The 21,952-nt window shown below is 43.6% G+C and overlaps 1 protein-coding gene and 1 pseudogene across 5 annotated transcripts in view; both read left to right on the top strand.

The window, feature by feature from the left end:
- Window positions 1-223: 223 nt before the first annotated feature.
- Window positions 224-21,952, top strand: part of SLC9A8 (solute carrier family 9 member A8) — an 81,220-nt gene continuing 59,491 nt past the window's right edge. For 2 of the 5 annotated variants that reach the window (XM_064382512.1, XM_064382508.1), the window contains exons 1-3: window positions 224-317; window positions 2,384-2,565; window positions 11,017-11,097. In XM_064382512.1, the coding sequence (XP_064238582.1) occupies window positions 292-317; window positions 2,384-2,565; window positions 11,017-11,097 (289 nt within the window). In that variant the 5' untranslated portion in view covers window positions 224-291. Of the gene's footprint in view, window positions 318-2,383; window positions 2,566-11,016; window positions 11,098-18,633; window positions 18,853-21,740; window positions 21,860-21,952 lie in introns of those variants that run through there. The other 3 variants (XM_064382509.1, XM_064382511.1, XM_064382510.1) reach the window with 3 other exon arrangements.
- Window positions 16,614-18,621, top strand: LOC105727508 (cytokine-like nuclear factor N-PAC; annotated as a pseudogene).

The raw sequence follows: 21,952 nt of genomic DNA on the forward strand, positions 1-21,952 counted from the left end.
TCAGTGACCTCACAGAGTTTCCCCAAAACGACCCCACCCTGTGGTGGGGAAAATCCGGAATTTCTCGTGCCCAGCTGGTCACGTGGCTCAGGCCGTACAGGCGTCCGGAAAGCCCCGGGAGGGACTAAGGGGCTGTCCTCCCACGCGCTTCCTCCCACCCTCGGGCCGCCCTCGCGCGGCTGAGGCCCCGCCTCCCGCTCGTCGGCCCGCGCCTCCAGCGGAAGCCGGAAGCAAAAGCGAGTCCTGCTAGCCCCGCGGCTCCGAACTCGGTGGTCTTGGAAGCTCTGCAGGATGGGGGAGAAGATGGCGGAAGAGGAGTGAGTGGGATTTTTCCCAGGCTGCGGAGGCGGCGGGGCTGGGCCGCGGCGGGGCTGGGCCCCGGCGGGTGACAGCGAGCGCCTCAGGCCGCCCTCGGGCCCCGGAAGGCGGAGCTTCTTTTGCTGGTTGGCCAGGACTGACCATGCCGGTGCCTACGAGGAGGGCGGGATGGGCGGGTCTGGGCCCAGGTGGGCTTTGCGGTCTCCTGGAGGTCTGTCCCTTGAGCTGGGAATCTGCTGCCCAGCGCAGGCCCCCAGAGCCGTCTTGCGGAAAATGCAACCCATAGTTGTTTTCCCAGTTTTCGGTCATCTCATGGTTACTGAGCCCGCTTCCGCCTCCTCCAGGAAGTCGTCCGTATTCTCCACACCCACCTCCTACGTAGCCAGTCGCGTCTTCCTCTGTAACGATCAGTTTTCATGTCTTTCTCCTTCACTAAGTTTCATTCAGCCATTAACTGTTAGCCATCTACTCAATTCCAGGCCGTAGGCACGTGGTAGGAGAGGAGGCCGACCAGGAGCCGCTCTCTGGGAGCTTCCATTCCAGTGGGAAAAGAAAACCGTAATTAGTCAAGATGGTTTCAGATCTTGATTAATTAACCCCATTTATGCGCTAAGCATGTGGGAGTTATTTATATTCTGCTGTTCAGGGTCATCCCCTAGGTCTGATTTTTCACACATGTCTGCAATTCAAAAAGTTGCAACCTCTGGCATAAATGGGTTAAGTGTTCCGAAGGAAGCAGAATAGAATTAGGGTTGAGGAGTCCACTCAGGAAAAAATGACATTCAGCAGAAACTTGAATGACCAGAAGGAGGGATAGGAGAAGTAACATCAAGTTCAAAAGGCCTGGCTCAAGAAAGGTTTTAGTGCATTGAGTGACAGGCAGCATGGCTAGTGTGTAGAGAGGAGGGGGTTAGCTGTACAAGGGGAGATGGGAAAGGACCATCTGTGTCCTCCAGGTACTTTTGGGCAAGTCCAGAAGTCATCTCCATACCTGCAGGGCAGAGTTTGTTGCAGATTGTAGATGCCTTATCACTGTTTGTGGAATGAATATGTGAAGATGAATAAGGAACCCTTTCATTGATACTGGACTCTTTTACCTGACAACTTTTCAAATAATATTTCTTGGCCAGATTGGGGTCATTTCATGTAATTAGCTTATTTATTGAGCAGCTGCTCAGTCTCAGACACAGGGCCTCAGCAGTACGAAATAAAAGAGGCAGTGTAGCCTAGCGATTTCAAGTTTGGGTTTTCAGCTTGATTCTGCCACTGAGATGTTGGTGGAGTTTTGCAACCTCCCTGAGGCTTAGTTTTGAATGGGTAAAAAAGGGAAAGTAATCGTACCCAATCAATCAGGCATGTTATACCTATTAAATGAGAGGTAGTGTGTTACCTAGTTCCTGGAATGAAGCAGTTCCTAGTTCCTGGAATGAAGCAGTGCTCAGAAAATACTAACAATTACAGTTAGTATAACAATATTGCAATAGTTGACAATCCCAGAGAAGAGAGCTGTGGGAACAACAGCAGTGGAGTGGGTAAATTGGGGTGAGGTAAGATGGGGTAGTAGAGAGGAGGTGACATTTGAGCCTTTTGAAATTTGAGAAGGATTTGTAAGTAGGGCAGGGCATGCCCAGATCAACAACTGGGCAAATATGTGTGGCTTCTTCAACTTGTGGAAGTAATGCAAGGAAAAGAATGCAAATTGGAGAAATAAAGATATAAATAAACACTGTTTGACCTTGGAAAGGATGAGACTCCAGTTTGCCTTCCTTTAAATTCCCCAGTAAGTGCCAAAGAGCAGGCAGCATTTCGATTCTATACTAGCCCTGATTCCCTATCGTTCCTGTCCTCTAAGTGGCTGTACAAAAGCACCAGAGGCCACTAGTACCCTTGTGCTGTGCAGGGAGGGATTTTTCTTAATAAGTTTCTCTCCAAGGCCTGCCTGTTAGTTACAAGGCTTGTGAATCCCGTAAAGCTCTTGGCCAGCTTTGCTTTCTGGTGTGAGGTGTGTGAATTGATGTTCTGGGGCCCTTTTCTATGATCTAATTCTGCTTTTTATGTCTTCCAGTAGGTTCCCCAATACAACTCATGAGGGTTTCAATGTCACCCTCCACACCACCCTGGTTGTCACGACTAAACTGGTGCTCCCGACCCCTGGCAAGCCCATCCTCCCTGTGCAGACAGGGGAGCAGGCCCAGCAAGAGGAGCAGTCCAGCGGCATGACCATTTTCTTCAGCCTCCTTGTCCTAGGTAAATACGGACACTGTCATCCCCATCATCTGCCATCTCCAGGGTCTGTGTGTTTAACCCTGTCACTCCTCTTGTCTGTGTCAGGTCTCCCTCCCATTTGGTTTTCATATCAAATACTGAAAGAACATGATCAGTTCTTAACAAGGAACTCTTTTTTTATAAAATAACGGCACTTAGCAGTTCTGAAGAGCTCTTAAGGTAATATCTTAGCCTTTGAAAGAAAGAATTAAAGAATTTTTGGCCTAGAAAGAATCTTGAGGCTGGGCGTGGTGGCTCACCCCTGACATCCCAGCAATTTGGGAGGTAGAGGTGGGCAGATCATTTGAGGCTAGGAGTTCGAGACCAGCCTGGCCAACATGGTGAAACCCCATCTCTACTGAAAATACAAAAATTAGCCAGGCATGGTGGTATGTGCCTGTAATCCCAGCTATTTGGGAGGCTGAGGCAGGAGAATTGCTTGAACCTAGAAGGTGAAGGTTGCAGTGAGCCAAGATCATGCCACTGTACTCTAGCCTGGGCGATGGAGTGAAACACTTGTCTCAAAAGAAAAAAACAACAACAAAAACCATAATTTCATTCAACCTTCTCTTTTAGTGGGTAAGGAAATTTCAGCATGGAGAAGTCAAGTGATTGTCATACCAGGCTGATAAAGGACAAGAGACTGATAACCAGGTTGCCAGATACCAGTCAAGAGGTTTAGATAAAAGACAAAAACTTAAATGCCTCCCAGAGGCAGTAGACAGTAGACAGTTGTTTTAGACAAAAGAAATCCAGTTGACACTATACAACTACTTTTGATTAGCTAAGGAATAAATAGCTTTGAGTTTGACTCAAGTCCAGATTCTTATTTGGCCAGACACAGTGGCTGATGCCTGTAATACCAGCACTTTGGGAGGCCAAGGTGCATGGATCACCTGAGTCAGGAGTTTGAGACCAGCCTGGCCAACATGATGAAACCCCATCTCTACTAAAAATACAAAAATCTTTAACTGAGTGTGGTGGCATACACCTATAATCCCAGCTATTCAGCAGGTTGAGGCACTGGAATCATTTGAACCTGGGAGGTAGAGGTTGCAGTAAGCTGAGATTGCACCACTGCACTCCAGCCTGGGTGACAGAGCAAGACTCTGTCTCAGAAAAAAAAAAAGAAAGAAAATTAAAAAAAAAGAAGGTTGAGCATGGTGGCTCACATCTGTAATCCCAGCACTTTGGGAGGCCGAGGTGGGCGAATCACAAGGTCGGCAGATCGAGACCAGCCTCGCCAATATTGTGAAACCTTGTCTCTACGAAGAATACAAAAAAATTATCCAGGTGTGGTGATGGGCACCTGTAATCCTAGCTACTCAGGAGGATTATAATCTGTCCTCTCCAAACAGATTATAAACCTAGATTCTAGAGTCACACCAGTGTTAGGTGGGTTTCATTTTCACCTAATCAAGGCAGGAGAATCCCTTGAACCTGAGACGTGGAGGTTGCATGAGCCAAGATCACGCCACAGCACTCCAGCCCAGTCGACAGAGTGAGACTCCATCTCAAAAAAAAAAAAAAAAAAAATTGTTGTTTGAGAGTGAAGCAGACTTTTCGTTTGTTGCTTTTCTTTAATGATACCAAAGTCATAGTCCTAATGAGATTAGATCTTTTCAGAAAGTTGAAAGGTGACTTTTTTTTAAATTATTTCTCTAATATGTATTAGGACTTTTTAAAGGAAAAGTATAACTTCTGTAATGTTTGCATTCAGTCTCTGATAAGTGGTCAAAGAATTTTAACAATATGTTTGAGGCCAGAGGTTTGAGACCAGCCTGGGCAACATAGTGAGACTCTTGTCTCTACAAAAAATAAAATATTTTAATAATATAATCTTTCTCTTTGAAGTCCTAGAACTCGGCCGGGCATGGTGGCTCTACTAAAAATACAAAAATTACAGGCATGGTAAAAAATTACGGGCTCTACTAAAAATTACGGGCATGGTAGGCCTGTAGTCCTAACACTTTGGGAGGCCGAGGTGGGTGGATCACCTGAGGTCAGGAGTTTAAGACCAGCCTGGCCATCATGGTGAAACCCCATCTTTAAAAAAAAAAAAAAAAAAAAAAAAAAGTCCTAGAACTCATCCTTATCTGTCATAGTTTTAGAAAGTTTTAAACCGATACTGAAAAAGTACACAGACCAGAAGTATACCATGTCTCCTATAGGTTTAATATACCCTGGTAATTTTTTTTTTTTTTTTTTTAAGACAGAGTCTTACTTTGTCACCCAAGCTGGAGTGCAGTGTCGTGATCTTGGCTCACTGCAGCCTCCGCCTCCCAGATTCAAGCAGTTCTCCTGCCTCAGCCTCCTGAGTAGCTGAAATTACAGGCATCTGCCACCATGCCTGGCTAATTTTGTGTATTTTTAGTAGAGACAAGGTTTCACCATGTTGGCCAAACTGGTCTCAAACTCCTGACCTCAGGTGATGTGCCCACCTCAGCCTCCTGTAAGTGCTGGGATTACAGGCGTGAGCCACCACACCTGGTCCACCCTGTAAACATAGTTGAATTATTTTTCTAGGGGATTACTTCAACAATGAAGGACTTTTTTTTGTTTTGTTTTCCTTTTTTTTTTGGTGATAGTAATTGAGGACAAAGAGGAAAAGCATTTCTTTTCTTGATTAAGAAATCTTTAGTAGCTGAAGTCTTCCTTCAGGATTAAGGAGTGTTATTAGTCTATTTACATTGCTGTCAATTTGATACGTTAGACAATGTAAAAGGCGGGCCTGGAAAAAAAAAAAAACTTTTGTAATTACTTTTTTTAAGGTAAGTTGAAAAGTATAATATGACTTTTAAAGTAACTTCCAGGGTGTGGAACATTTAAGATTAGCTGTACAAAACACCACAAAACAGGTTTCTATAATGTACTTTTTAAACCAGGCAAAATCCTGCTCAGTGTTAATACATTTGTGGGGCCAGAAAGGCTGAACTGTATTTAATAGTGCTGTATATTTCTCTTGGACCGTCCTCTCCAAACAGATTATAAACCTAGATTCTAGAGTCACACCAGTGTTAGGTGGGTTTCATTTTCACCTAATCAGATTTTTTTTTTTAAGGTTCATTTTTAATAAAGTTTTATTCCACCGTGACAGCCTACTCTAGCTTTTCTACCACCCTGTATTCTCTGTGTCTGAGTCCAGGGTCCTTTCTGCTCCGGCACTGGGTGCTCTGGAGAGATAGGGCTGCCACATGGATGGCCTCTCCCTGGAGCTGAGCCCACTCTGGGGAACCCTGGACCTGGACCATGCCCCTAATCAGATTCTTGATAGTTTATCAGTCTGCTTGTGTGGAAGTCCGCATGTATTAGCAAAATAGAATTATACTTTCTTTTTAAGTAAATTTGAAGTCATTATTTCTGTTCTTGCATATTATTATCATTTATTTCTGATTAGATATCCAAACAATGAAAATCTTTTTTTTTTTCTTTTTTTTTTTGAGACGGAGTTTCGCTCTTGTTACCCAGGCTGGAGTGCAATGGCGCGATCTTGGCTCACCGCAACCTCCGCCTCCTGGGTTCAGGCAATTCTCCCGCCTCAGCCTCCTGAGTAGCTGGGATTACAGGCACGCGCCACCATGCCCAGCTAATTTTTTGTATTTTTAGTAGAGATGGGGTTTCACTGTGTTGACCAGGATGGTCTCGATCTCTTGACCTCGTGATCCACCCGCCTCGGCCTCCCAAAGTGCTGGGATTACAGGCGTGAGCCACTGCGCCCGGCTTTTTTTTTTTCTTTGAGATGAAATTTTCTGTTGCCCAGTGTGGAGTGCAGTGGAATGATCTCAGCTCACTGCAACTTCTGCTTCCCGGATTCAAGTGATTCTTCTGCCTCAGCCTCCCAAATAGCTGGGGTTACAGGTGCCTGCCATCACGCCTGGCTAAATTTTGTATTTTTAGTAGAGATGGGATTTTGCCATGTTGGCAGGCTGGTCTTGAACTCCTGACGTCAGGTGATCCTCCCACCTCAGCCTCCCAAAATTTTTGCTGGGATTACAGACGTGAGCCTCTGCACCTGGTTCAAACGATGTAAATCTGATAATGTTTTAAAAATTACTGTTATTAGGTAGCTTGCTAATTCATAAATAAATGAACTCAAGTGAATTGAGGGAAATTAATTCGTAGATTATTCTAGACCTCAGGACTCCTGACTGGGAATTTATTTGCCACTTTTGGTTACTCTTCGTTAATTCAAATGAAGTAACTGTCCTGTAAGCACATAGGATTACAGTGTGTTCCTCTTTGTTGAGAAGGGATGATATAACTCTGTAGTTACTTTTGACTTTTAGAAGCTTGAAATCAGTGACTTGCACTTAACCTTTGTTGATCTTTGACTGCACAAGAAACAGTGGCGAATCACTGTTATTTACTTACACTAAATTAACAGTTAACATTATTTGACACATACATTTTATGGGCCTTGAAACTTAATGGAGTTATTGGAATTGATACATGTTTTATATATTTTCCATAGTCACTACTCCAGGCATGAAAAATTGGAAGCACACCCTCTATACCACAGAGAAGTTTTTGCCCTTTCTTGCTCTGTTTTTTTCCAAGTGTACTTGAAAACATGTGCTTGTTTTTGCATATACATATGTCTATTCGTAACCACATACACATGTAATGCCGTAATGCATGTTTGGAGTTGCAAATTTGTTTTGACATAAATGGGGTCGTCCTATAACTTGACTTTTCCTCACACAGAATGTCTTGGAGATCACTGTGTTGGTGTTTTTTCTGTCTACCTCATTCTTTTTTTTTTTTTTGGTAGTAAAATGCGCATAGCATACATTTACAGTTTTAACCACTTTAAAATATATAATTCAGCAGCATCTAGTACATTCTGTGCAACCATCACTACTATTTAGTTTCAGAACGTTTTCATCACCCCAAAAGAAAACCAATAAAGGCAGTAATCCCCCATCCCTCCCTTTTCTAATCCTTGGCAACCACTATTCTGTTTTCTGTCTCCAGGAATTTGCCTATTTACAATATTTCATATAAATGAAATCATATAATATGTGGCCTTTTGTGTCTGGTTTCTGTTACTTAGCATAATGTTCTCAAGGTTCATATTATAGCATATGTTAGAATTGTGTTCCTTTTTATGGCTGAGTGATATTCCACTGTATGGATATACCACATTTTGTTTATTCATTCAGTGAACATTTGGATTATTTCTACTTTTTGGCTATTGTGAGTACTGCTGCTATGAACATTTGTTTACAGATTTTTGTGTAGATAAATGTTTTTATTTCTTTTGGACATACACCTCCAAGTGGAATTACTGGGTCAAATGGTTACTCTATGTTTAATTTTCTCAGAAACTGACAAATGTTTTCCACAGGGGCTTCACCATTTCAAAAGGGTTCCAGTTTTTTCATGTTCTTGCCAACACTTGTTTTCTGCTTTGAAAAAAATGATAACCTGGGCATGGTGGCTCATACCTGTAATCCTAGCACTTTGGGAGGCTGAGGTGGGCATATCACTTGAGGCCAGGAGTTCGAGACCAGCCTGGCAATATGATGAAACCCTGTCTGTACTAAAAATACAAAAAAATTAACTGGTGTACACCTATAATCCCAGCTATTCAGAAGGTTGAGGCACTAGAATCATTTGAACCTGGGAGGTGGAGGTTGCAGTAAGCTGAGATCGCACCACTGCACTCCAGCCTGGGTGACAGAGCAAGACTCTATCTCAGGAAAAAAAAAAAATTTTATATATATATATATGGCTATCCTAGTGGGTATGAAGTCGTATCTCATTGCATTTTTTTTTTTTTGACACAGAATCTTGCTCTGTCACCCAAGCTGGAGTGCAGTGGTGCGATCTTGGCTCACTGCAATCTCTGCCTCCCAGGTTCAAGTGATTCTCCTGTCTCAGCGTCCCGTGTAGCTGGGATTACAGGCACATACCACCATACCCTGTTAATTTTTGTATTTTTTAGTAGAGACGGCATTTCACCATGTTGGCCAGGCTGGTCTTGAACTCCTGACCTCAGGTAATCTCCCACCTTGGCCTCCCAAAGTGCTGGGATTACAGGCATGAGCCACCGCACCTGGCCCTCATTGTATTTTTTTTTTTTTTAATCTTGCATGTTCTTCCAGTGAAACATTGTATTTTGATTTTTGTTTCTATGGTGATTATTGATGTTGAGCATCTTTTCATGTGCTTATTGACCATTTGCACATCATCTTTGGAGAAATGTCTGTTAACGTCCGATGCCCGTTTAAAAGCTGTATTGTTTGTCTCTTGACTGTTGAGATTAAGAGTTTTTTATATATTGTGGATACTGCATTCTTATCAGATACATGATTTGCAAATATTTTCTCCCCTTCTATGGATTGTCTTGTCTGACTTTATTCTTTTTAATGGTTGAAGGCTTAATTACTTTAATTACTTGGCATTGATGAACCTTATATTTAGCTCTTTCTGTTAGTAGACAAGTTTCCCCTTTTGCTCTCAAAGCCACAAAGAGTTGTTTGATCTATGTATGAGAGTAACTTAAAATTTTAAACATCTAGCTTGGTACAAAGGAAGAGCAGAAACTGGTTCAACTTTCTTAGTCTATTTTCTGTCCACTTATGCGCTCATTTGCCTTTTTTGGTTTTGTCTAGACAGTGGTCATGTTCATTAGTCAACATGTTATGCTTATGCACTGAAACTTTTTTTTTGCCCTTAGTATTTAATGTAGGATTTCTATCTAGGTTAAATATTTATATAAAAATAACACCACAGATTGATAGTTTAAAGCACAGAATTAAAAGAGGACAGAATATCTGCATTTACAATGCTCTGACCACCTGGTGCTTTTTGGTGGGATTAAAGAAAACTAATTTGCCAGCGTAGCCTCTGAGAGTGACCAGTTAACAGCCATATGGATTGTTTAAACATTTCCTTGAAGAAAATAACAAAATTAATTTTAGTCCTGTTAATACTGTGATTGATGACGTGGTATACCACCTAGGTGCCAATGAAGACCATTTCTCAGAATCAGAAAAATTTGAATAATTTTACATGATTGTATAAGGTTTAACAGCTTATAGTAAAAAATAGATTTCTGGCTGGGCACTGTGGCTCAAAGAAAAAGAAAGACATGCACAGTAACATTAGGATTAGGAAATTACATTCAGGAATAATTTTTGTGAAGTACCCTATTTTTTTCAGGGGGTAGTCTAGAAATATCCCTTTCAAATAGTTTTATTTTGCATCTGCTTATTTCCTTTCATGACAACAACTCTGTGAGGAAAGTTAGACATTATTCTATTTTGGAGGTTGAGGAATGAAGGCATCCAGCCAGGAGGGAAGTGTTAGGGTCCACTGTGGTTAAGAGCACAGATTTGGATCTGACTCAGTACTGCAGCTCCTACCAGTGGTGTGACAGGTGCTGTGATGTCTTGAAGCCTCAGTTTTCTGATCTGTAATCAGAGAAGATAGTGGTAATCACAGCTAGTTCAGAGGGGAGTTGGAGGATTAAATGAAAGAGTATTTGGGGTGTTCAGCCTAGTTCATGGCTCATGGGAAGCCCTCAGACAGTGGGAATGGCAGGACACAGCAGTACCCAGCTGGGGAGCAGGAGTGGTCCATGTTCAGATCTTGGCATTGATGAGCCTTGTATTTAGCTCATGATTTAGAACAAGATGTTCTTGTCACCAAACCAAAGTATTTACTTTTTCCTGTTGTAAAACCCTCATTTCCCTCTATGTTAAGAGCCAGTCACATAGTGGCAAAATAATTTGTGTCATTGCAATCTGTTTTGGTTACATTTGTGCAAAAGTGATTGATTTCATTGACTTCCTCGTCACCATGTTCCCATTGATAATCACTTCCAAAAAGTTGAAGACCATTTCTCAGATTGTATAAGGTTTAACAGCTTATATTAAAAAACAGATTTGTGGCTGGGCACTGTGACTCAACGCCTGTAATCCCAGCACTTTGGGAGGCCAAGGTGGGTGGATTGCTTGAGCCCAAGAGTTGGAGACCAGCCTGTGCAACATGGTGAAACAAAATATTTAGCTGGCTATGGTGGCATGTGCCTGTAGTCCCAGCTACTTGGGAGGCTGAAGTGGGAGAATCACCTAAGCCTGTAAAATTGAGACTGCAGTGAGCCTAGATCACACCACTGCACTCCAGCCTCGGTGACACAGTGAGACTCTGTCTCAAAAAAATCAGGTTTCTGTGGTTCTTCCAATAACTACTGGAAAACAAACTAGTTCAGGCAGACAATAAGTATAGAGAAAATATAATAAACATTGTAAATGTACCTCCAGTTTAAAAAATGAGACATGAAAAACACAGCTGAAGTTCACTGTGTTATTGAAATTTCTGTGAGGGCCGTCCCAGAAAGAACCACTGACTTGAACTTGGTGTTTATTATTTAAAGTTGGGTGTTTTTTTTTTTAAAAAAGAATGTCTTATTTTTTTTCCCCACAGCTATCTGCATCATATTGGTGCATTTACTGATCCGATACAGATTACATTTCTTGCCAGAGAGTGTTGCTGTTGTTTCTTTAGGTAAGTGCGTGTTGGTGATTCCGTAATAAAAGCAGTAACAGTAACTACCGTTTTTTGAGTGTGTCTTTAGTGCCAGCAACCACAAGAGATGCATCACATCCCTGATCTCATTTAATCCTCACTGCAATCTGCCCTAAGGGTATTATCGTCCCATTTTACAGATGAGGACACTGGGGCTCAAGAAGGGTAGTGACCTCTAAAGGTCATGTAGAAGCCCAAAGGCCATACAGCTCTGTACAGCTCAAAGGCCTTTTCTTAGCCTTTTACTTCTGATAGAACTACCCTTGGGGAACATTGACCTCTACTGCTAGGCTTGGCTGACATCCAACTCAACTAAGGTAAGTAATGACACTTCATAGAATCATTCAGTTTTGGCTGGGCATGGTAGCTCACACGTGTAATCCCAGCACTTTGGGAGGCCAAGGTGGGCAAATCACCTGAGGTCAGGAGTTTGAGACCAGCCTGGCCAACATGGTGAAACCCTGTCTCTACTAAAAATACTAGCCAGGCGTCATGGCACACGTCTGTAATCCCAGCTACTTGGGAGGCTGAGGCAGGAGAATCGCTTGAACCTGGGAGGCAGAGGTTGCAGTGAGCTGAGATCACGCCATTACATTCCAGCCTGGGTGACAGAGTGGTACTCTGTCTCAAAAAAAAAAAAATCACTCAATTTTATAGACAGAAGGGACTCTGACTTTACAGTTTAGGAGGGAGAAATGGCTCACTTAATGCCAGAGTCAGATCTAAAGTCTTCAGAGAGCATTCCACTCTACCCCACTTACATTTCTCTTTTTGTTTCCTGTGCCAATTAACTGTTGAGATCTAGTTGCAGTGAATGAACTCATGTAATGACAAGTGTGAATGCACACGCAAGTTTAGTGAAGGAAGTGGGGAATTTCAGTAAATAGAAGTTCAAGACTAAAAGGTGGGTGGAGTCACATAAGACACAGTAAATAAAGTCTTGCTAAGGTCAGCCAAAGCTTTTTACCAGTTTATTATTTTGTAGTTACTTTTACGAGTTTCCACTTGCCTACTAATGGCATTTAATTTTTCCTGATCACCGCTATGTTCAGAAGTTAACTTTCATTGCCTAGTAGATCTTTAGTGGAGTAGTAGTTGTTTCACAAGATAGTTATTATTTAGGTTGGCTTTGGAAATGATCATTCAGATTCTGTTCATTAGCTTCCCTCTCCTCCCATCACCACCAACAGTCCTGCTACCCTGGTTCAGACTCTCCTGAATTTTCCCTCTACTTCAGTACTACAAAGTGCCAGATTCTGGCTTGTGAGCCTTCACAGTGTCATCTCATTTATGTCTTATGACCTCCAGATGATGCCATATTTTAAGGAATGGGCACCACTGGATAGTATTGATCTTCAGTACAAGTTTGGAAACCAGTTTTACTCAAAGAGTTCTTGTTTTCTTTTAACATGTTTTGTAGCAGTGTATCTTGGTAGATTCTAACAACCTTAGCTAATAAAATAGTTCTAGAGCTCTAAGAATAGAAGCCTTGTTCATTAACATTCTTTTCTGCTATTAGGCATATTGAAAAGAACCTATGTGGCTGATACTCATAATTCTGGCACATTCAGTAAAGGCTTAAAGGACTACTCCAAAGAATTTACAGTTTTGTGGTCAGCTTTATAGCTTCTTAAAGAAATTTGCTATCAAAATTATAGTTGGTGTGTATTTAAGTATTATACATATGAAAATTAAAATGATAATTCTTATAATTTGGTTTGGAATTTCTTTTTTTTTTTAGGCAAAATCTCACTCTCACCCAGGCTGGAGTGCCATGGCACAGTCTCAGTTCACTGCAATCTCTGCCGCCCGGATTCAAGCGATTCTCCTGCCTCAGCTTCCTGAGTAGCTGAGATTACAGGTTCCTGCCACCACGCCTGGCTAATTTTTTTTTTAATTTTTAGTAGAGATGGGGTTTCACCATCTTGTCCAGGCTGGTCTTGAACTACTGACCTCGTAATCCACCTGCCTTGGCCTCCCAAAGTGCTGAGATTACAGGCGTGAGCCACTGTGCCTGACCTCTGGTTTGGAATTTCAAGCTCTTCATATTTCTTGAATGTTTGTGTAACTGCAGCTTGCTGAACACCAGTGCTTCTATTAGGACTTAGAGCAGATGTTGTTGGTTGCTTACCAAAGAGTTTCCCCCCTTCTTCCTTGAAAATAGAACCCCAGTTTTGATCAGGTATCTTGCCACAGTGTGCTCAAGGAAGATGGGCCTCTCTAACTCAAGATTGATCTTTGCCATCATGTTAATTTCACTCTTTGCCAATGATTGGTTGAGAGGGGTGGAGGCAGCGAGGCAGTGTGAAACCCAGTTCTGGCCAGTAACACCAAGGGGTCACTGTCAAGTATGAGGAGGTGGTGGGTCCTGGAAAATGTTTTCTTCTTCGATAGTAATGAGAAATTTCTCCTTCATTTCTTTGATGCTGCTAAATAAGATTGTGATGCCTAATGTATGGGTAGCCATCTTGCAACTACTGTGGCTCAAAGACAAAAGCCAGAATGCTAAGGATTGCCAGGGGGACAGATGGGAATCCCAGATTCTTGATTGCATTGTTGCTTTGTTGAATTGATAGCCCTGAAGCTTCCTATCTTAGTGCTACCCATTATATGAGATAATAAACATCTATTAGCTATTGTTAACTTGGAATAAAGAGAAAAAAAACAACATTTATTATTTAAGCCATTTTTAGGTTCTTTTACTTGGAACTAAAAGCATCTTAACTAACATAGAACTCTTTCCATTCAAGGAACAAAACCCAATTTAAAAGAAAACAAATTGGCCAGGCGAGGTGGCTTATCCCTGTAATCCCAGTACTTTGGGAGGCTGAGGCGGGCAGATCGTCTGAGTCCAGGAGTTCAATACCAGCCTGGCCAACATGGTGAAACCCCGTCTCTACTAAAAATAGAAAAATTAGCTGAGCGGGATGGCAGGCGCTTGTAGTCCCAACTACTCTAGAGGCAGGAGAACTACTTGAGATTACAGGCATGTGCCACTGTGCCCGGCAACCTGAAGTTCTAAAGAGTTCCTTGGACGCTGTTCAAAGCTTTCAGGATACTTTCTATACTTCATGGAATTCTGTAGTTTTGACCTTTTAAAAACTAATTTCTTTTGTACAGCTAAACAACTACATAAAGAAAAAAAATCCTGTTTATTGACAATTTTTTAAAATTTATTTTTAATTTTTTGAGATAGAGTGTCGCTCTGTTGCCCGGGCTGGAGTGCAGTGGCTCGATCTTAGCTCACTGCAACCTCCACTTCCTGGATTCAAGTGATTCTCCTGCCTCAGCCTCCCAGGTAGCTGGGACTAGAGGCGTGCACCACCATGCCCAGCTAATTTTTGTATTTTTAGTAGAGATGGGGTTTCACCATGTTGGCCAGGATGGTCTTGATCTCTTGACCTGGTGATCTGTCTGCCTCAGCCTCCCAAAGTGCTGGGATTATAGGCATGAGCCACTGTGCCTGGTGTTTATTGACAATTATTTTTATCTTGTTTCATTTTCTTCCAGTCTGTGTGTAGGCATATCCATATGTATTAGATCACTTTATATAGTTTAATTTGAGTTTATATCATTTTTTTGTGTTCTTTCCATGTATTAGTTGAGTTCACATATTTATTTATTTATTTTCTTTTTTCTTTTTTTCGAGACAGAATCTCGTTCAGTCGCCCAGCCTGGAGTGCAATGGTGCGATCTTGGCTCACTGCTGCCTCCGCCCCCTGGGTTTAAGTGATTCTCCTGCTTCAGCCTCCCAAGTAGCTGGGATTATAGGCATGTGCCACCATGCCTGGCTAATTTTTGTATTTTTAGTAGAGACAGGGTTTCACCATGTTGGCCAGGCTGGTCTCAAACTCCTGACCTGAAGTGATCCGTCTGCCTCCGCCTCCCAAAGTGCTAGGGTTACAGGCATGAGCCACCGTGCCCATATTTATAAATAAATAAATATGGGCCATATTTATTTTTTTACTGGCTGTATAATGGTGATTCATTTGTATATTTGGGGCTAAGATTTGTAAGCAATTAAAATGAGGCTGGGCATGGTGGCTCATGTCTAATCCCTCCTTTGGGAGGCCAAGGTGGAGAGATCACCTGAGGTCAGGAGTTTGAGACCAGCCTGGTCAACATGGCAAAACCCCACCTCTACTAAAAATACAAAAATTAGCCAGGCATGGTGGTGCATGCCTATAGTCCCAGCTACTCAGGAGGCTGAGGCAGGAGAACCACCTGAACCTGGGAGGTAGAGGTTGCAGTGAGCTGAGATCATGCCAGTGCATTCCAGCCTGGGAGGCAGATCGAGACACCGTCTGAAAAAAAAGAAAGAAAATGAAATACTTGTAAGCATATTGCCCAGCATCCTCTGTTGAATAATAGTGAAAACAGGAGTTTGCCTCCAACTCCCAACAGTCATGCCTTATTTTAGTGAGAAAAGGCCTGATTGGGATTATAAATAGAGGGCTGGAAGTTTGACTTTCAGATGCCAAAGTTTAGCCTTAATACTGCTGATCATTAGAAAAACTATGATCTAATTTATGAACAAGATTTGATTGAATCTTTGGGTAAATAGAATGTGCAAATGTGCTCCCCATCCTAACTTCTTAAATCATGTTTGTGCTATTTAATTCTATTCCTTCTTGTTTTTTACTAAAATATTTTATTTTTTTTTTGTTTTTTAAGGATAGTGCTTTTGGCCAGTTATGGCTCTTTTAGAAGTTGTCTAGCAGGCTTTCTGTACCCCCACCAAAAAAAATTGTTTTTAATAATAAAAAAAAAAGGGGGCCAGGCACAGTGGCTCACGTCTGTAATCCCAACACTTTGGGAGGCAGAGGTGGGCAGATCACTTGAGGTCAGGGGTTCGAGACCAGCCTGGCCAACATGGCAAAGCCCCATCTCTACTAAAAATGCAAAAATTAGGCATGGTGGCATGCACCTGTAATCTCAGCTACATGGGTGGCTGAGGCAGGAGAATTGCTTGAACCTGGGAGGTGGAGGTTGTCGTGAGCCAAGATTGTGCCACTGAACTCCAGCCTGGATGACAGAGTGAGACTGTGTCCCAAGCAAATAATAATAATGTATTAATATGTTTTACACGTTAGGGTAGTGCTTGGCACACGGTATGAGTGTCTGTATGCATTTATTTCTTTTTAACACAGTGCAAATCCATAGGTGTGTATGTGTGTATATATATATATATATTCTTTCTTTGAGAGAGAGAGAGAACTTGTGCTGTGATTGTACATTTTGTAATCTGATCATTAATACATTTGAGGATTTTTTAGTGGCCCATGCTTCGGGGATGGTTGGGTGGTAGGCGGCTGTGAGTCCGCTGTTTAGCGACTTGGTATTGGGGAAACTCAGCCAGTATCCTCCTTGGCCAGGAAAGATTGTTAACCCATCAAAGGACTTGAAGAAACCTCGTGGAAAGAAATGCTTCTTTGTGAAACTTTTTGGAACAGAAGATCATGCCTGGATCAGTGAAACAACTGAAGCCATATCATGCTTATAAAGAGGAAATGATAAAGATTAGCAAGGGTAAGCTATTCCAGCAAGTGGTGGATGCTATCAGAGAGTTTCTCAGGAGAGCCCAAAGGGAAAGACCAGACATCATCCCACAATTCTGCTAATGAGAAGAATCGGCATAATTCCAATGAGGAGAGAAGTAGGCCAAACTCAGGTTATGCGAAGCGCAAACTTAGCCTGTCTGAAGGGAAAGTGAGGAAGAAAATGGGAGAAGGAAAGAAGAGGATGTCTTCAGCGTCTTCAGAGAGAGGCGCCAAATCCCCTCTGGAAAGAGCCCCAAGAGCAAAGTCCCTGGTTGTGGGGTCGGCTCCCAAAGGATGAGAAGAATCTCACCATCCCTGAGTCTAGTACTGTGAAGTGGATAATGGCTGGACCGATGGCCACGTTTAAATGGCAACCAACCACAGATGAGCCTGGTAAAGATGCGGATCCTCATTTGCATCATTTCCTACTAAGCCAAACAGAGAAACCAGCTGTGTGTTACTAGGCAATCACAGAGAAGTTGAAAATGTGTGAAGAGGAAACTGGTTCCACCTCCATCCGGGCAGCTGACAGCACGGCTGTGAATGGCAGCATCACAGACAAAAAGATAGGATTTGGGGGCTTTGGTCTCATGGGAAGTGGAATTGTCTCCAACTTGCTAAAAATTGGTCACATAGTGACTAGCGGGCTTTGGTCTCATGGGAAGTGGAATTGTCTCCAACTTGCTAAAAATTGGTCACATAGTGACTATCTGGAACTGCACTGCAAAGAAATGTGATTTGTTCATCTAGGAGGGGGCTTGCCTGGGAAGAACCCCTGCTGAAGCCTTCTCAACCTGTGACATCTCTTTCACCTGCATGTTGGATCCCAAGGCAGCCAAGGACCTGGTGCTGGGCCCCAGTGGTGTGCTGCAAGGAATCCGTTCTGCGAAGTGCTACGTGGACATGTCAACAGTGGACACTGACATAGTCACTGAGCTGGCTCAGGTGATTGTGTCCAGTTTAGGGAGGCGCTTTCCAGAAGCCCCCATCTCAGGGAATCAGCAGCTGTCTAATCACAGGATGTTAGTGATCTTAGCAGCTGGAGACAGGCTAATATGAGGACTGTGGCAGCTGTTTCCCGGCGATGGGGAAGACCTCCTTCCTAGGTGAAGTTGGCAACACAGCCAAGATGATGCTGATCATGAACGTGGTCCAAGGGAGCTTCATGGCCACCATCGCTGAGGAGCTGACTCTGGCCCAGATAACAGGCCAGTCCCAGCAGACACTCTTGGACATCCTCAATCAGGGACAATTGACCAGCATCTTCCTAGACCAGAAGTGCCAAAATATCCTGCAAGGAAACTTTAAGCCTGATTTCTTCCTGAAATACATTCAGAAGGATCTCCACTTAGCCATTACGCTGGGCAGTGCAGTCAACCATCTGACTCCCATGGCAGCTGCAGCCAGTGGGGTGTACAGAAGAGCCAAGGCACTGGACCAGTCGACAATATGTCTGCCGTGTACTGAGCCTACATACACTAAGCCGTCGACACCCCGCCCCCACCTCTGTAATCTCCCTCTGACCCCCTCTTCCTCACATGGGTTCAGGGGCCTGAGACTTTGCTCTGGACCAGCCCACCTGTCTCCATTTCCTTTTATCTAGACTTTGAGACTTGCCATCAGCACAGCACACAGGAGCACCCTTCCTTTGAGGCTGGTGTGGAGGGGATGAGGGTCAGCATGATTGGCTCATGGGGAAGTTCTTGAGCTGGGCACTGGCCCCTAGATGAGGTGGCTGTGTGTTCACACACACACAAACACACCCACACACATACACTGGCTCTTGCCCCAGGATAGAAGCTGCCCAGAAACTGCTGCCTGGCTTTTTTCTTCTTCTAAGCTTGTCTTATCTTAAACCCCTTCCAGTCAAGGAACTAGAATCAGCAATGAGAGTTGGAGGCCTTCCCACAGCTTCCCCCAGAGTGAATAGGCTGTAGTCATGTCCGTGTCCCCCACTTAATCCCCTGCAGGGAGAGGCCTTGGGCACAGATAAGCCAGCACAGACTCCAGACGGAGGGTCCTGTGGAGCCCCCAACCTCAGGTGAGCTGAGAATGAGAAAGATGTTCACATCGAAGCATCCAGTGTGCACCCAGCGCTCCATAGATGCCTTTGTAAACTGAAAAGAGACTGGCAGAGTCCTGTGAAGATGGGCCCCTGGCTTTACAGGGAGTATGGTGAGCAGCCAGCCTGCAGGTGAGCATGCAGTGAAGCGACATCCCAGTCGCCACTGCCACAGCGGGCAATTCCTTTTCCCTGGGCTGTTCTAGTATTGGATTTGCATTCCAGCCCTTGTTAGGGAGTCCTCAGGGTCACTAGTGAGGAGCCAAGAGGAGTGGGGGTTAGGGGACACACCTTACTGTTTCTGTTAGGCCACAGGCTCTTCACTTGGCTCTGAAGAGCCGCTCTGACCTTGGTCCCCTCCCAGCGGTCCCACCTTCTTCAGCCTGCCCTGCCAAGACCCCTGCATGCCCACTGTTCTCCGTCCTCCCTCCTTCCCCTTTCCTCCTGTGGAGACCGTATTTCTTTCTGTCTGTCCCTTCCTTGGTTCAGACCCAGCCTGACCAATGATGAGCATTTCTTTCTTTTTTTTTTTTTTTAAAAAGATGGGGTTTCACCATGATGGCCAGGATGGTCTTGAACTCCTGACCTCAGGTGATCCACCCACCTCAGCCTCCCAAAGTGCTAGGATTACAGGCATGAGCCACCGTGCCCGGCAATGATGAACATTTCTTAGGCTCAGCTCTTGATATGGAAACGAGTGTCTTCACTCCAGCCAGCATCATGGTCTTTGGTGCTTCCTGGGCCCAGGGTCTGTTGGGAGGGAAAAGAACTGGGTCTGACCTACCTGAATTGACTGACCCTCCCTGGTGGGTCTGGGACATCCTCGAGGCCCTAGCATTTCTCCTTGGATAGGGGACCAGAGGGGCCTTGGGTTGTTAAATAAAAACAGGGAGATATCACCCAAGGGATGTCAATTTCTTATCCCTCTGCATGGGTTTTCCAAAAGAATAATTTGTAGAAGGCCAGCACTTAGGGCACAATATATAATTGTATATAAGGCAGCCACACTGGGGTGGGGTCCCTCCCCCTCACAGCTTTGGCCCCTTTGACAGATTAGAACCTGGGTCAGAGGATTGCTGAAGACGAGTGGGAAGGGCAGGAAAGATGCCTCAGGTTTTTAGCACAGTTCACTTCACAGTTCATTTTGAAGCATTTTTGTTTGAACACAAAGCCTGTTCTAGTCCTGGCAGGACACACTCGGGGGGTGGAGGTGGGGGTGGGGGAAGATGCGGTAATGTAACCAGTTGGTCAGTGTTGTGTTAATATTGTTGGCAGTTCTATAAAGTTCCTTTTCATAAACATTTCTCTTTAAGCTATTTCACCTTTGTTTTGAAATCCTTCCTTTTTTCTTTTTGAGACAAAGTCTCGCTCTGTCACCAGGCTGGAGTGCAGTGGCGTGATGTCGACTCACTGCAACCTCTGCCTCCTGGGTTCAAGCGATTCTCCTTCCTCAGTCTCCCAAGTAGCTGGGACTACAGGCACCCGCCACCACACCTGGCTAATTTTTGTATTTTTAGTAGAGACAGGGTTTCACCACATTGACCAGGATGTTCTCGATCTCCTGACCTTGTGATCCGCCTGCCTCAGCCTCCCAAAGTGCTGGGATTACAGGCATAAGCCATAGTGCCTGGCCAAAATCCTTCCCTTTTAAGCAGAAAACGTGATACTTGTGAAAAAAGCTTGTAAGAAAGCCCCTCCCTTTTTTTCTTTAAACCTTTAAATGACAAATCTAGGTAATTAAGGTTGGGAATTTTTATTTTTGCTTTGTTTTTATTTTTTTAAAAGGGGGAAAGGGAGCTCCCACCATATGGGAGGGGATTCCAGAGAGCTGGAAATCCCTATTTTTGCTTTGTTTTTAATGAACATTTGTCTTTCAGAATAGGATTGTGCAATAATGTTTAAATGGCAAAAACAAAACATGATTTTGTGCAGTTAAAACTACTGCAAGAAAATTAAAACATTTTTTGGTAACAACAAAAAAATTAATACAGTTGAAACATTTTTCATGTAATGTTACTGACAAGGAATATTTATGTTTTACAGTCATAATGGTAGCCCTGCAGTGCACTCTGGGAGTGAGCAAGCATTGGCAGTTCATTGTAGTAGTGTAGGCAGCCTGCAGTAGTACAGTCTTCTGTCTCTTTAGCATGATTAGGTGGTAGGATGCACCCGAGCTAGTGGGCCAGCATCACTTGCTGGTCCTAAGCTCTCAGAAAAGCTACTTAAACTCTCTGAGCCTTCCTACAGTGTTCTTTGGAGGATTAAAAGTAATTGAAAGTGACAAATCCTGGAAAAAGAGGCTCAACAAATAATCATTAATTGCTCTTGATCTTCTGAATGAATTAAGTGGTGTCCTTAATGAGGTGTGTGCACAAAGATCAACTAGGAGCAAAGGAAAATTTTAGAACTTGAGTTTCTATTTATTTTTAACCTCACTCTTTTACAATTTCTGTTTTTTGTGAATATTTTAAAATACAGGCTGGGCACGGTGGCTCATGCCTGTAATCCCAGCATCTTTGGGAGGCTGAGGCAGGCAGATCACCTGAGGTTGGGAGTTCAAGATCAGCCTGGCCAACATGGTGAAACCCCGTCTCTACTAAAAATACAATCATTAGCCGAGTATGGTGGCATACAATTTTAATACCAGCTACTCTCTATATCTATATATCTATGTATATATAGTGGTACATGGTTGGGTGCAGTGGCTGGTGCCAGTAATCCCAGCACTTTGGGAGCCCAAGGCAGGCAGATCACTTGAGGTCAGGAGTTCAAGACTAGCCTGAGCAACATGGTGAAGCCCTGTCTCTACAAAAAAATTAGCCAGGCATGGTGGTGTGCACCTGTAGTCCCAGCTACTTGGGAGGCTGAGGCCAGGAGAGTTGCTTGAATCCAGGAGGTTGCAGTGAGCTCTCCAGCCTGGGCAACAGAATGAGACTTCATCTCAAAAAAAAAAGTGTGTGTGTGTGTGTGTGTGTGTGTGTGTGTAGTAATGCAATAACTCTTTTTTTTTTTTGAGATAGAGTTTCACTCTTGTTGCCCAGGCTGGAGTGTAAGGGCATGATCTCGGCTCACCACATCCTCCACTTCCTGGGTTCAAGCAATTCTCCTGCCTCAGCCTCCCAAGTAGCTGGGATTACAGGTATGCACCACCACGCCTGGCTAATTTTGTATTTTTAGTAGAGACAGAGTTTCTCCATGTTGGTCAGGCTGGTCTCAAACTCCTGACTTCAGG

Source organism: Aotus nancymaae, unplaced genomic scaffold (genome assembly GCF_030222135.1).
Source record: "Aotus nancymaae isolate 86718 unplaced genomic scaffold, 86718_ANA_hifiasm-v0.15.2.pri h1tg000029l, whole genome shotgun sequence".
Lineage (NCBI taxonomy): Eukaryota > Metazoa > Chordata > Mammalia > Primates > Aotidae > Aotus > Aotus nancymaae.